The sequence below is a fragment of the Hyaena hyaena genome, unplaced genomic scaffold (genome assembly GCF_003009895.1).
Source record: "Hyaena hyaena isolate Hyena2069 unplaced genomic scaffold, ASM300989v1 scaffold_286, whole genome shotgun sequence".
Taxonomy (NCBI): domain Eukaryota; kingdom Metazoa; phylum Chordata; class Mammalia; order Carnivora; family Hyaenidae; genus Hyaena; species Hyaena hyaena.
Window position 1 is genome coordinate 1534490 of NW_024080918.1, and position 14022 is coordinate 1548511.

Sequence of the window (14022 nt, forward strand, 5' to 3'; positions counted from 1 at the left end):
TCTAAGTTCTGATCACAGTTGTAGAGGTTGGGAGTCCTCACAGTGCCAGCATGGGCAGGTTCTTGGTGAGGTCCTCTTCCTGGCTGGGTGGTGGCATCCTCTTGCTGTATCCTCACATGGCAGGCAGACAAGCAAGCTCTCTGGTCTCTTCTTGCCAGGGCACTAATCCCATCACAAAGGCCCTACACTCATGACTGCATCTGAATCTGATTATCTACTAAAGCCCTCCTAATACCATCACACTGGGAGTTAGGGTTTCAACATGTGAGTTTGGAGGAGGGACACAAACATTCAGTCCATAATAGTCGGCCATGAAACTAAGCTCCCCACAACACTGGCAACTGTACTATCTTCCTGACTTGCTCTTTTCCAAAGTGGTTTAGGGGTTACTCTCCAGTCCTGTCCTGCTACTGTCCAATGGCAGGGCAAGCTTTCTCTGAGATTTCATACTGTGGCCCTTCTTACTGTTTCTTAGCTTTGAGACCTGGAAGATGTACCTGAAAGGGTCATGCGTTTGGGCTGGGGGTGGGCTCAGTCTTCCCATCTAGGATGAACTTGGGGAGTGACTGCTGACTCTGAGGTTAGCTGGCAGGAAGATTCTTGGAGGTGAAACACGAATCCTTTTTTTTTTTTTTTTAATTTTTTAATGCTTATTTTTGAGAGAGAGACAGAGTGCAAGTGGGGGAGGGGCAGAGAGAGAGGGAGACACAAAATACGAAGCAGGCTCCAGGCTCTGAGCTGTCAACACAGAGCCTGACATAGGGCTTGAACCCATAAACTGTGAGATCGTGACCTGAGTTGAAGTCAGACGCTTAAGTGAGCCACCCAGGTGCCTCCACGTGAATCCTTCTGAGGCCTGATGATGGAAGAGGCAGGTTAACATAGTAAAGGATCCTGATCCTCGGTCCTCATGGAAATCACAGCAGCTACTTTTCTTGTCAGTGGGGCCTGACCAGCAATTCCCTCTTTTCCATCCTTCTACCTCCACCTCCTTTAGTGAAAAGAGGGAAGATGCAGAGAAATACACAGCAGGAGGAAGGCTGGGATCACTTCCAGAGAATAATTCAAGGCAGACTCTTTCCAACCACCCTTCCATGGGAATGAAGGAACTTGAGCTTCTAGACCATTTCTCAGGCTCCTGAGTGGGGCTCAGCACAGTAGCAAGATGATGCCCTTTCCCTCCACGAAGGACTTCTGAATGAAATGCTTTGGGACAGTTTGTTCCCTTTTGCCTCCGGTGTCACTGGTGCCAGAGTGATGTCATCCTTGGGAGAAAAGGCCCACTCCTGGGCCAAGCTCAGAGCTGGCCAGCTCCATTCTGAGGTCCTGCACAGAATCGGGAAGGCCCAAAGGACACTCCTCTGCCCCTAGTCCGGGACATCTGCCTCAGAGGAGTCTGAGTAAAAGCACCATCTGAAAAACACTTTTGGGCACCTAGGAATTTGGCCAAGAGACCTTTTAGCTAAGTCCTTTTTTTGGTTAACCTTTCAGAATATTGTTTAAATTTAATTTTAGAAGAGAGTTATTCAACTGTAATGACACAAATGGATATTACTCCATTAAAACATAAAATAAAATATGTTCCAGCTGATCAGCCTTCACTTTTCAACCTGAGCTATTCTCCTCCACAATTTTATTATAAAATTTTTCAAACATAAAGTTGTAAGAACTTATATAGTGAATACCTTTGTGATCCCCACCTAGATTCTACAATTAACATTTTCTATACTTGCTTTATCATGTCTGTCCATCTACTCATTCCTCTATCCAACTGTCAATACATATTTGATGCATTTCAAAGTAAGTTGCAATAATCAGTATATTTCTCTAAATATTTCAGCTTGCATACTCTGAATTGTTTATTTTTTTAATAGTTCTTTTTTCCTTTTGAGGTAAAAGGTAGAGGCTATGTAACACACAAATCTGAAACGTAATAAACCTGTGCATATGCAGTGCATCTACTGATATGTATACATATAACCCAAACCCTCATCAAGACACAGATACTATCATCACCCAGAAAGTTCCTTCATGCCGCTTTCCACTCATTCTCCACTCCCACCTATCCAGAGACAACTACTGTTTTAATTCTTGCTACTAATGATACATTTTCCTGTTCTCAGTCTTTATATAAATGAAATTGTGACAGTCTGAATGTTTGTGTCTCCCGCAACCCATATGTTGAAACCTAATCTCCAGGGGGTAGTAAAGGTAATTGGTAATAGTGTTGGGAGGTAGGGCCCTTGAGAGGTGATTATAAGGATTAGTGTCACAAAAGGAGACCCAGAAGACTCTCTCATCCCTTCCTCCATCTGAGGACACAGCTAAACGACAGCTGCCAAGGATGAGGGCCCTCATTAGACGCCCAGTCTGCAGTTTCCTTAATCTTGGAATCCCCAACCTCTAGAACCATGGGAAACAAATGTTTGTTGTTTATAAGCCACTAGTTAGTTTATAGTATTTTTGTTATAGCAGCTCAAATGGACTAGGGTAGGCACTCTTCAGTATGAACTCCGATGTGAGGGTTCTCTTACTCAGTGTGATACTTTGAGATGCATTCAGACTGCTTTCTTTACATTATTAGTAGGTAGTTGTGTTACTGGGTGGTATTCCATTGTGTGACTATACTACGTTCTCCCGCTGATGGACAGTTAGGCTTCCAGTTTTGGAATATTATAAATAAAGCTACTAAGAACAATTTTGTACAAATCTTTTATGCACATACGTTTTCATTTCCCTTGCGTAAATTCTCAGGAATGAAACTGCTGGATCATGGGGTAGATGTCTGGGTATTTTACACCCCCACCAACAACGCAGGAGAATGTGTTTATTCTACATCCTCATGAACATTTAAATTTATTGATCTTTGTACTTGTAGCTATTCTGGTCGGTGTGAAGTGATTTAAAAAGCTATTTCGGCAAATTTTCCAAATTAACAGCAACAACAAATACACACACAAACACACACACACATACACATATGCACGCATGCACATATATACATATGTAGAGAGAGAGGGACAGAGGGAAGGGGAGAGAAAAAGAGACAGAGACGGAGATAGAGAAAGGGAGAGACAGAGAGATCAGGTTTGAAAAAATACTGAAGGAGATTTAGAGATTGATATATTTATATATGAGGAAAGTTTCCCTAACCAAACCCAGTGTAGAGAATAAGAGATGGCTAAACAGATATGGAAAAAGCAGCCAGACACATTCTTCAATTCTATCAATTATATTACAATACTGAAAAAGTAAATTTAATGCTTAGAAAACTGCAGCCTTCACTGATGGGGAGATAGGCTCTCTGTTTCCCTACAGGGCTGGTCTGGTATGGACTACAACATGCCCCCTCAATTTGCTTCCTCATGGTCAAGGCCCTTTGAGCACCATCCCTACAGAGCTGGCACAGCCTTAAAAATGGAGTACAAAATCCCACAGACGATGGAGAGGGACCCTGCTTTCCAATACCAACCCTAGACCTGAGAGAAGAGAATTAACAATCTGGGGGCATAAACATTGTGCATGACCTACCCCAGGCACTGTGCATACACAATCCTTTAATCTTCACACCACCACCCTATTGAGTGAGGCCTTGATAGCCTTTTGTCGTGGATGTGAAAGCAAGACTCAGAGAGAGATAGTAACTTGCCCAGGGTCACACAGATTTAACTCTAAATCTGTAGTCTTTCCACTCTACCTTGCTAAGGACCCAGAAAGTCAATTGGAGGGGGCTTACTAGATCAATTATGGCTGAGGCCAGTACTACATGGTGCTGCATATCCCTGGTCGGGTCTGTCCCCCTTTTTCTTTTTTTTCTGTTTTAGCTTTCCAGTGTGTCTGTGTTGAAGGGAGGGTTGTCCCCTCTTTCAGAAGACACAGATGTAAATGAGCTTTTAGCTCTTCTTCCTGCAGCCGCAACTGTGTCCCAGGGTTTGGTGCTTCCTCTTGCAGGAAGGAATCATTAGCTTGGCACTTTCCTTCTCCCCTTCCCCACCCTCCTCAGTGTCTTACGGTCTGGTATGGTCAGCGTGTGATGTGAAGGACATGCACAGAGTCACAGATCCCTTACTGCTCGCTGGTCCCCCTCCTCCTCATTCCCTCTGTCCACTGTGGGAAAGAGGTAACTGTTCATCATGTATCTCTCTAGACCAACTTACCTGCTCTTGAAAAGCACTAGCTTGCTCCTCAAAGCCCGCTGTTCGGAAATAGTTGACGACATCCATCACAGCCCAGTCGGCAGGGTCTGGTGGCCTCCCATTCTCCATGGAACTGCAAAACACAAATCCAGACACCTGTCATGGCGCAGCATGCAAGAGTGTGTGGCCAGGCTCACTTACTCAGACTCCCAGCGGCAGGCCCCGGCCAGCTTGCTAGAACCATGGCCCTCTTTTCCCTCAGAGGCTCAGATCCCAGTTTACCTCTCTAAGGACCATAATCATTTTTGGGTTTCTTGGGCTCAGGAGATCATTACTCTTGCTGGCTCAGTCACTGCTTTCCTGGTAAATCATTAGATCCTTCATGTAAAGTACTTCGTTGTGAACTGGGTTTTAATCCAGAGATACTATGAGTGGTTGCATGACTTCTGGCAACTCACAGGATTATTATTTATGCACCTGGATTACAAACACCAGGTCCTGTACAATACGGCCCCACATATCTCTTTTCCCATCTCCTACTACCTTCCCCATCCGCATCCCCACACATCCTCTCTGCAGCTGTGAAACTGCAGGGTTAAAGCCATTCCCCAATATGCCGTGCCCTTTCACACCTCTGGGCCTTTACACATGCTGTTCCAGCCACTTACAATGCCCCCTCATTTGTCTCTACTTGACAAAATTGACCATTCCTACCTAGTTCCACCTAGTTCCCATGCTGCCTTCCCTGTGAGGCATTTTCTGGCTCCCCCAGGGAACTGATTTAGTTAGAACCTCCTCTGCATTTGAGAACTCCATTCAAACTCCACTGTAGCGCTTTCCACACTGGATTATACTCTTTATTTACTGGACAGTCTCTCCCATCAGAGTGGGAGATGTGGGCTAGGTATACACATCTGGGCCTGAATCAGTTTAGTATTCTTAGTGTCAAGCATGTATTAGGAACACAACCAATGTTCAAATGACTAGACAGTGGTCAAGGACCTGAGAGGGTCTCTGGGTAACTTGCCTCAGTGGATTTAGAAAGGAGGGATAGGAAAAGTAGAAAGGCAAGGACCAGCCATTACTGTACCTCTGCCTCATTCCTGTTTCAGGAGTATTTGTCTGGATTTCTCAACACCTCATCCAAAGTGATTCTTCATCTAATCACATTGTTCCCCTGCTTCAAATCCATCAAAAGCTTTCCATTGCCTTTGAGTAAATTTCAAATAGCTTAACTTGGCTTGGGAGATCCTTCAGGAGAAAGCTCCTGCCAGCTCTCCAACTAGGAATATACTAATGAGCAAACAGACAAGGTCTTTACTCTCGTGGACTTACAGTCCTGTGTGGGTAGACACAGATCAGTAATCATACAACTAAATGCAGAGCTAGCTGCATGTTGTGTTAAGTGCTATGGAGAACAGGTACACTGCACTAGGGCAGTTTAGGGCAAGAAGGTGCTTTCCTGTGGAAGTTTCTTTTGAGGTAAGGTCTAGAAAGAAGCCAGAAGTTAACTGTATGAAGTCAGGTGAAGATTATTTCAGGCTCATTGACAGGAATATATACAGTCAAGGGAGCTATGCAGATCTTGGAGGCTACATTGGAGATTCTGGATTTTTGTCTATGACCAATGGGACTTGCTAAATGGTCTGATGTAAAGGGGGTGACCAGATCAGATTCACATTTTGAAAAATAGAATTAGAGAGGGGCCAGAGGGGCAGAAGGGATGCCAGTGAGAGATGGTCTACTGCAGTCATCCAAGCAAAGAGATCATGGTGATCCAGACTAGAGTGGTGGCTATGGACAAGGAGAGGAAGAGAGTAGATCTGAAAGATTTTTAACCAAGAAAATCAGCATGATTTAGTGGTGGACTAGACATAGAAAATGAAGGAGACAGAAGTGTCATGGAACCGGGTGGGTGGTGGTAACTTCACTTAGCTGGCAGCCAGGTTTAGTTGAACACACTGGATTTTGAGTACCACCTATATCCAAGCAGAGACTGAATGTGGGACATGCGTATGGTGGTCAAAGCAGATGAGTGGGTAAGAGGAACACATTTGGGAGACAGAAGCCTTCAGAGAGTAACTGAAATCTTAGGAGAGGTTGAGAAGAAAACTTGGCCTAGAACTAACATGTTAGAGCAAGTTGACAGCATTCATGTTACTTTTAATGGAAATGAAATTGCCCAGACTTTGGGGATTCCTGAAAACCTACAAATGTCCATAAGTCAAAGGTCTAGCTGTATGTCTGCCTCATCCCCAGCATAATGGTTTGCCTGTAGTAGAAGCTTAAAAGTATTTTATTAAAAAACCAAAATTCCATCTTAAGAAAAGAGAACCCTTCTTCAATGGCACACATGATCAATGATTTATCAACACAACACTTGATTTAAAAACATTTAGAGACAGTGCTTACTAGTTAGTAGTGTTTCCCCTCTTCGGCTTAGGGATTGGGAATCTATAAACACTGCATGCCCATGTACACATGCACTCATATACACACATGCTCACTACATGCTCACACACACCTTCCTACCATTTAACAGGCAATATACATGGAGAAAAAGCTACTTTCACCCTAACCTTGGCAAACATTAACTATGTATTTTAAAGTCAAAGCTAAATGGGTTTTTAAAACATTATCCACATGCTGGGATTTTCCATCATCCCATTAACGTACGCAATCATGAGCCAACAGTGGGCACTCCCTTTAAGAAATTATTTTCCTTCCCTCTCTTGCTTAAGGTAGGTTTGAAGAATGTTTAGAAAGGAGTTCATTGTTCCAACAAATCTTTTAAGTTTTCTAATCAGCTCACTTCTATCAGTGACCAGAGAGTCTCATTGGATATACTTTCAGGTGCCTCAGAAAACATCTGAATTCAGTCTCCCCATGGCTGACTTCAATTAGCTGCCTTTCCTCATAAAGAATAGTTATCTAATTGTAATAACAAAGTATGCTATGTTGTCACTTTAGGATGGGAAGCTTTCCTGCTTCTTATTCTCCTGGGATATGACATCATCACTTCCATAAATGTGAAATATTCCTGAGTATTAGCGACGCAGCAGAGAAAAAAGACTTTCCAATACTGCGGGCAGTGTACCATGAAGAAGAGTAGCCATGGAGAACTGGCATTCTCTTATATTTAGGGTAAGGGGATCCACGCAAAAGAAACATGTGACATGAAACCAATCAGTGCATTTAGTGATTGATCCACCCTAAGTTTGGGCCTGACAGCAAAAGGCCCCCAAATAACTTAGAAGAAAAATCACAATGTTAGACTACTCACATCCCAGGAGGAGAAACCTGCTTATCTTCATCTCTTCAACTCTCCTGAACCTGGCACAGGTATGAGGCACATAGTTGATGCACAGCAAAGCTCTGTTACATTCATTAGTGGACTAAGAACCAGAGTACATAGAGTCTATAATACACTTTTTATACATTTCCTATTATCAGCCTCCCAGCTCCTTATCAACTGGCTACTATACCTGTTTTTAGGAAACTAAGGCTTATAAAAGTTAAGAAACTCACTCCAAACCACAGAGTAGATAAACCAGGACTGGATTCCATATATACTGCTTCCAAATCTGTGCTTTTCTACTCTGCTTAACTCACTGATACAACAAATATTTACTAAAAGCCCACTGACTTCTCAGTCCTAGATGCAGGGCTACAAGGATAGGAATCCATACTCCCTGCCCTCAACAGCTAGCAGTCTGGTGACGGAAGCAGACATGTAAACAGCTAACTCTAAGTAATACTAGAATTGAAAGGTGGGGCGCCTGGGTGGCTCAGTCAGTTAAACACCTGACTCTTGATTTTGGCTCAGGTCATGATCTCATGGTTTGTGAGATAGAGCCTTGCGTCTGGCTCCCTATTGACAGCACGAAGCCTGCTTGAAATTCTCCCTCTCCCTCCCTTTCTACCCCTCCCCTTCTCTCCTGCTCTCTCTCAAAATAAAATAAAAAAACTTGAGAGAGAGAGAGAGAGGTAAACAAGTACTGTTGAGGACGCACGTGCTGGAGGGCCCAGAAGGTTCTGCCTGACTAGGACACCTTAAGATTTTCAATGGCAACTCTGAAAGGCATCTCTTGCTCCAGACACATCTTAAGTTAGGCCTTGAGAGGGGATGGCTTGTAAAGGCAGGCACATGCAGGCACGCTGTCACTTCAAGATTGTTTATGGTAGAGTATGATGGATAATTTTGCTGGGGCCTTCCAGTGCTTTTGGCAACAGTTTTAAGGAGAAAACTGAAGATGATCAAGGGCAACATGAAAGTGGGGGTTGGGGGACCAAAAGTGCCAAGGCCAAATGAAATTATGACTACATTTCAGAGGATGGATTTAAATGTCACCTTTCTCCTCTGGGAAAGCCATATGTCTCCTAAAGGACTGCTCTTAGTGGCCAAACTGAGACACTTTGTTCCCTTTTAAATAGACCATTCTCTCCAAATCTTTTCTTATACCTTGTGCATGTCGAATTCCAGAAGGAATTTAAATGGCATTGTTTAAAACACCTCCCAGATGGTGGTTCCCATTGTGGCTGCTAATTTTGCACTGATGAAATGAGATGGCAGATATAAAAGTTCCATTATCCATTTGATATTTATTATTCACTATCATCATAGCAAAATATTTCTTAAAATATAATGTACAAAGATGACAAATTCATGAATATATTTCCAGGCATGGAATCTTTAAGATGTGTATATATATGTATATACATACATACATACATACATATATATATATATATATATATACACACACACACATACATACATATATATATGTGTATATATATACATATATACATTTGCTGGAAGGCCCCAGCAAAATTATCCATCATACTCTACCATAAACAATCTTGAAGTGACAGCATGCCTGTATATACATATATATGTATTTTAACTTATTACAAAAAATTAGCAAGAAATGAAGGGTAGAATTTGTCTACAATCCCATCACTTAATCAAATCAATGTTTGCATTTAACCCAGTCACTGTTTAGTCCCTGTGCATATGGGTTAAGTACATCATATGTATATTGATAAAAATTATAATATGCATGGATAATTCACACTGGAAAGCAATTATACCTTAATTAAACAATCACCTCACTTTTAAAGAGACTTACTGACCTAATCATTGGGAGAGAAATGTAATAAATAACAAATCTGGCAGATACATGCAGATGGAGACCTTATTATGAGTGTTTTTCACATTGGCACATTGTAATTTTAAGTGCTGGCAGCATTAGTCTCCATTTCCCCTTTACACACTAGTGAAGGCAGGTGGAAAATAGCTGAATCCCTTTCTTGGACTCTAGCATGTGTGGATTTTATAGTACTCATGATATTCTCAATTCTGAAGGTTGGTCAGACCAAAAGGAAACTGTGCATAAATAGAATCCATATGAGATTTCAAAACCCCATTATACTCATTAATTGTATTTCTGCTTTAAAGTTCAGAGCAAAAGATATTTTGGACACTAGTTAATGTAATACAGTAATATATTTATCACATTACTCCTTTTATAAAGCTAATTCTCAATGTTACTTATATTTCCATTCAGAAATGCATTTTAAGTTTGTAGTGCCTGATCTTTATAACTTATTTTCAAAATGAAATTAAACTACTCTTTGCCCATATCTCAGAACAGCCTTTGGCTAAAAGCAATATAATTCTGATTGTAATAAATTAATACTGATTTTTTTTTGCTTATGACATATCACAAGAAAGCGACTAAATGAGCTTTAGTTTTATCTCTACCCCTTCTCCCCTCTCCCTTCAACCAAACTAGCAGGGATCTGGCTAAAAGGAAGGCCTACAAAGAGAAAGGATGATTCAAAGGCTCTTGACAGGCCATTTTTCATTTTTTATTTTAATACTCTGATAAGGAAGAGTTGACTGCACTTAGCTGCAGCATATTCAAGCAATGAAAGCACTGAAAAAGCAAAGAACTCTTCAAGCTTTCTGTATATTTCAAATTCTTTAGTTTGGCTTTCAGAAATTTGATTCAAACATAACTTTCCAGGCTTATTTTCCATTCTAAGGGAAATACTTAGAATTAGGGAATTACTTTGTACTGAAATCCAACTGGGCAACATCCTGGATTTTCCCATATCCACAGTTTGGTTATGCCGTTCAAAGCTCTGTTGGTTCTGCTGCCAAAGATTAGAACCCTACTCACATTTTAAAGGTACTGGTTAAAAGTCTTATTCCTAATATACCCAAGCTCTCATTCTAATCATTAATTAATTTTAACCTGCCTACTCTATGCCAGGCACTTGATGAGCCTTGGGAACTCATTGTCTAGTGAAGGGGAAAATCTCAAGTCAGTCAACTGATGAAAAGAGTTATGTGTGTCCCCTCCCTAATTACAAACAGTGGTTAAGGAACAGGAGGAATGGATAGATGGGGGAAGGAGAGCAGAAGCGTAAAAGTCACCATGGCAAGGTGAGCCAGGCTGTGCTACGGGTGGAGAGAGGCTTTGGGGCCCTGAATCAGAAGCAGCACAGGAACAGGCCCCAGGGACAGACAGCACATCTTCCTGTATTTCCTTCCTTGGTACTAGATCTCTTCCTTCAGGCTGATGGCTCTCTTCCAAAATCACAGGGCATTCTGTCTTTGACGTACCTCTGCTGGGAATGTCTCCCCAGCACCCTACCCCATCTTTCTGAAAACAAGGGATTCTATAACTGCCTCTTTCCCTACCTGTTCTCTACTTATTTGTACAAATAAGGACCTCTGAACAAGTGTAAATACGGACACTACTCTCAAGACAATGCAATGAATTAATTTTTTATTCACTATCAGATACAATTCATACCAAAATTCCTGCGAAACACAAACACACTTATGTTTTATATCCTAGTCAACATTAAAGACAACCGTGCAAGCACCGCCTGATGAGCCTTCCCTCCCTGCTATGAGCCACAGCCCAGTGGTCACTATTCCAAAGGACTTAGCTATGGATTTACTGTTAGACAAACTTGGCTTTCCTTCTGTAGGGATATCAGTAGCATGCCAGAGACTAGGTAGAAAACAGCAACCCTTCAGGGCTGCTAATGTATAAAAGATATACAATGCATGTGTGTGAATTTTGCTGGATTTGACTGAAACGCCTATTGTTTTCATTCTTTAAATGATGATATGCTTGTCTGACTCTCTGGTTTTATGTATTTTACTCTTTTGAAATGTACACTTCTTTAAGGTAGTCATTTGCAATGGACATAATAAAAATCAAAACAATAAACAGACTCAATTCTTAAATCAGGTTATCACTTAATTGAAGGGAATAATCAAATAGTTATCATAAGACCATATGATAAAACTGAATTGTGCGCCCCCCACCAATTCAATATGTTGAAGCCCTAACCCTCAATGTGATAGCATTTCAATATAGGGCTTTTAGCAGATAGGACAATTAAGGTTAAACGAGGTCATAAGGGTGAGATCCTAATCTAATAGGATTGGTGGCCTTATGAGCCAGTATGCACGCACTGTGGGAAGTCCACATAAAGACCTAGTGAGAAGGTGACCATCTAGAAACCAGAAAGAGAGGTCTTATCAGGAACTGAATCTGCTGGTACCTCAATCTTGGACTTCCCAGCCTCCAGAACAATTTCTGTTGTTTAAACCATCCAGTCTATGGTATTTTGTTATGGTAGCCTGAGCCAATATGCTATCTGAGTATCATAGTGAACACCATAAAATATTAAGGAATGAATTTTAGCTTTACTAAGAAAAACAGAACTGTACCAGTTACAAGTACCACTACTAACTCCCATATATTATTTGTAGTCAAGATATCATATAGCACACTAACTTATCCCACCAAACATACCTACAGAAGGGTTACAACATGAGACCCTGATAAGAAATATTCTTTTCCAAGTTTGAATTATGGGCTCAGTTTACCCCCCTCCTATTTTCTTTATTCTTCTTCCCTCCCTCTCTCCCACCATTCCTTCCTTCCTTCCTTCCTTCCTTCCTTCCTTCCTTCCTTCCTTCCTTCCTCCCTTCCTTCCCTCCCTCCCTCCCTCCCTCCCTTCCTTCTAAACCATTAAGTGGTGTCTGATATTTAGCCACTTAAAATGTTTTGGGAGTTTTGTTTCCCTTGTTTTTAGGATAGAGGTATCTTACCATCATAGTGACCCTCTGTTCCAGAGGGAAAACAACAGTGTGGGAAATATCACTTACTGTGTTCAGGTAGAGTCGAGGAGTGTGGTTGTGGGTTTGGGAAAGGTAAACAGAACAGACAAGAGGAGCCTAATGGGGAGAGAGTCCCCAGGAACTACCTAGCAGATGGATATAATTTCCTCATTGTTTTCAAAGAACATACATCTAAGGACTACTGATTATTTTTGGGGCACCACAAATGGACATGATTAGGAGTAAATGAACAAAAGCTGAAACAGACACACAATTATTTCTATTAGTTTCCTCTTCTTCCTTCACTAAGGAGCCAGGCAAGAGTTCCAGACAAATAACCAAGCGTCGTATATCCCATTAGGTTATTTATTTAACCCTAGATGTGATTGCTTCTCTTAGAGATGGAGACCTAACTGGTGGGTTGTTGTACACATAGGCATTGTTAGATATTTTTTATAAGGTTAAATAATAGTAGCCATTGTTGTTATTGTCATATAAAAATCCTCTTTGATAATTCTACAATGAGATTAGAGTTTTGAAATTCTAACAATTCTAACAATAATTTCAAACTCTACCCTAATATTTACTTCCACCATTCACCTGTTAACCCTAATTAACATGCGCAAAAATGTTAATTTCTTTAACTTAATGCTTAGCTTAATAGTTACTATAGTTAACAGCCTCCCAAAAGTCAGTATTATACTATTAAAGCAAGTTTAAAACTTTATAGTATTCATCATAAATAAAAGTATCACGTTAAAATTATGAAAGGAATTTTAGTTCCAAATTAAAAAAAAAAAAAAAGTCTATGCTTCAAAATGAAACCATATACTGACCACAAAGGCAGGGGATATGGTGAGATATGCGTGCAAGAAAGGCCCAGCATTAAGAAGAAATGGCTACTTTTCAAAGTCCTTGCTAAACTTTGCTACTGTGACTTTTCTACTGCAGTAGAGCTTCCCCACTGAGGGGTGAGGGACATGGTGATGATAGGAAAATAAACCACTTCCTGTTGAAAAGCTGCTAATTTATTATAAGCATCTATTGTGTGGGAACATTTGTTCTTCCTCTATCCTAGAAGAAAATGAAAGAAGGGGAAAATGACCCACTTTTGAAAAAGGGACTAAGACTAAGTGAATGACAAAAAAACCTGATATTGAGTACTTGTGATTTGTATAGATAGGCCCATACATGTAAAGTATCTAGAATTTATTTTTGAATTTAGTAAAAAATCTAACATGGGTCCAACATGTTCAAATATAGGTCAATGTTAAGAGGTTTATGATTAATCTACAATCTGTGCATCTACAACCCACAAAAACAAAATACTATAATCCCACTTGTTAAAGCTTATTTTATGTATCCTTTGAATATATGTGCCCATCCCTGTGGATGTATGTGCATCTTCTTAAATACACGTGAATATATGTGTACATTCTCGTATGACTATGTTTATACATATGGAATCAGAAAAGTATTTGTACATGAAATGTCTAGGATATAGTCCAAAATATTAAGATGGCTCCCTCTTGGCCATATGGATGTCCTCTTTGGAGAAGTGTCTGTTGATATCTTATGCCCATTTCTTCACTGGAATATTTGTTTTTCGGGTATGGAGTTTGGTGAGTTCCTTATAGATTTTGGATACTAGCCCTTTATCTGATATGTCATTTGCAACTATCTTTTCCCATTCCATTGGTTGCCTATAGTTTTATTGATTGTTTCCTTTGCCAC

At 40.7% G+C, this 14022-nt stretch overlaps 1 protein-coding gene across 1 annotated transcript in view; it reads right to left on the minus strand.

Annotated features, from left to right (window-relative positions):
* SAMD13 (sterile alpha motif domain containing 13) overlaps window positions 1-14022 on the minus strand; it is a 43194-nt gene that overhangs the window by 13404 nt on the left and 15768 nt on the right. The window contains exon 4 of the mRNA XM_039246899.1: window positions 4158-4269. Coding sequence (XP_039102830.1) covers window positions 4158-4269 — 112 coding nt within the window. The remainder of the gene's footprint in view (window positions 1-4157; window positions 4270-14022) is intronic.